The sequence below is a fragment of the Ischnura elegans genome, chromosome 10, assembly GCF_921293095.1.
Source record: "Ischnura elegans chromosome 10, ioIscEleg1.1, whole genome shotgun sequence".
NCBI classification, from domain to species: Eukaryota; Metazoa; Arthropoda; class Insecta; order Odonata; family Coenagrionidae; genus Ischnura; species Ischnura elegans.
Genome location: NC_060255.1, coordinates 701799 through 703241, shown reverse-complemented (window position 1 = coordinate 703241; position 1443 = coordinate 701799). Strand labels below are relative to the sequence as shown.

At 48.4% G+C, this 1443-nt stretch overlaps 1 protein-coding gene across 1 annotated transcript; it reads right to left on the bottom strand.

Annotated features, from left to right (window-relative positions):
• Positions 1-224: 224 nt before the first annotated feature.
• LOC124166789 lies at positions 225-1153 on the bottom strand. Its single transcript, XM_046544468.1, has 3 exons — positions 1030-1153; positions 874-939; positions 225-754 (listed from the first exon to the last, which is right to left on the bottom strand). Exons 1-3 carry the CDS (start codon positions 1078-1080, stop codon positions 245-247), a joined length of 627 nt encoding a protein of 208 aa, XP_046400424.1. The 5' UTR covers positions 1081-1153; the 3' UTR covers positions 225-244.
• Between the last annotated feature and the right edge of the window lie 290 nt (positions 1154-1443).

The following is a 1443-nucleotide window of genomic DNA, read 5'->3' as shown; positions in this document are numbered from 1 at the left end:
CCCATACGTTGGCATGTCACCTCTCAGGGTCCAGACTCCTTGGCGTCATAATTTTGTGGGACGGGAAGCCCCTCACGCGTTTGCAGGTGCTATTAGGCAAGCGGCCGTTATTTTCCCGTTGGAGGAGTATGGGAAAATGTCGAAGGTTGGATGTGGGGTTGGGTATGACGGAGGATAAACAAACAAGACACAGAAAGCAGAGAGTTCTGTCAACAGTGCTTTATTTCCTTAATTTACAGATCGGCTAATTCCACATAGCTATTATATCTGTGAAAATTTCGGCGCTACATCTGTCGCAAAGAGTGCACGCGCAACTACGGTTGATGCTAACACTCTCTACTGTGAAGGCGTGGGCTTGGTTATCGGCTGAAATTTGAGGGTATCTATCAGCCACTTCGGCCATTATGGCCTCTATGCACTCGGTGCACGCCACGCAGGTACACTGAGTCTGCGAAGTAGTGGGGGCTACATCGCAGCTGAGGAGTAGGTCCGAGTAATTTCCAAGTCTCGGCTCCGACACCTCGATCTGCTGGCATTCCCACCCGCCAGCAGGCTCGTCGACGATTATGGTGTTCGCCGTGCTGTTCAGCTCTCCTACGTCGGGTGTCAGATGCGCGGGGGACCAGAATCCATCAGGGAAATCGCGGTCCGCCGCTACCGGTGTGGAGCAGTGAAAACTATCTCTCTCTCCAGATGGCGACTCCTCAAAATCCGAGTAATCGGACTCCCACGACATATCGTTGACTATGTTCAGCTGAAATAAATGTAATAACCCCCATTAATATAAATAATAAAATATAACGGTGGATATATTTTCAGAGAAAATAAGAGCGCGATAGAGTACCCCCGATCGGGAGGAGTGTCTAGGCTTACCTCGTGCTCGATTTCATCTGAGCTGTCGAACTCCGAACTCCACGAAAGCTGTCGGGCGATCCTAATCTGAAATAGAGATATTATTACCAAATGATTTGAATAGCAATCGTTATCTAAGTCGTTGAATGTGTGGAGAGGATAGGACATGGTGCTTACCTCGTGTTCGATATCCTCGTTGGTGTACTTCGGCGATCCAACGTAACCCATGGTAAATAGTTTCTACGGTGCTCGGTGCTAGCGAAGAGTGAGATGCTTCCGTGACCGTGGGTAGCGCTGAATGACGAGGGTGGAACTTTAAGAACTGATCAGGAGTTTGTGGTAGGGAGAGGAGGGGGTGGAAACGGCGCTCGTCATTGGTCCTTTTCAGGTATTTTTCAAAATCACGCTCAAAAAACGGTTGACAGACCTGTTAATGGATATTCACATGCGTTGTAGAGACCGACATAGGTTCCGCGTCTAAAGTCGAGCTTTCATGGGTCCACGCAAGAAAATGGAAAAAAAACTATGACGGTGTCCCAAAAATGGAATGTTCGGCGGGGTGGAAAAAAAAATCTTGTGGAAAATCAACGA

Coding starts and splice junctions, on each gene's coding strand:
- LOC124166789 (XM_046544468.1), bottom strand. CDS start 1,080: ATGGGTTACGTTGGATCGCCGAAGTACACCAACGAGGATATCGAACAC. Junction 940..1,029: donor ACGAGGATATCGAACACGAG/GTAAGCACCATG, acceptor TCTCTATTTCAG/ATTAGGATCGCCCGACAGCT. Junction 755..873: donor CAGATGAAATCGAGCACGAG/GTAAGCCTAGAC, acceptor CATTTATTTCAG/CTGAACATAGTCAACGATAT.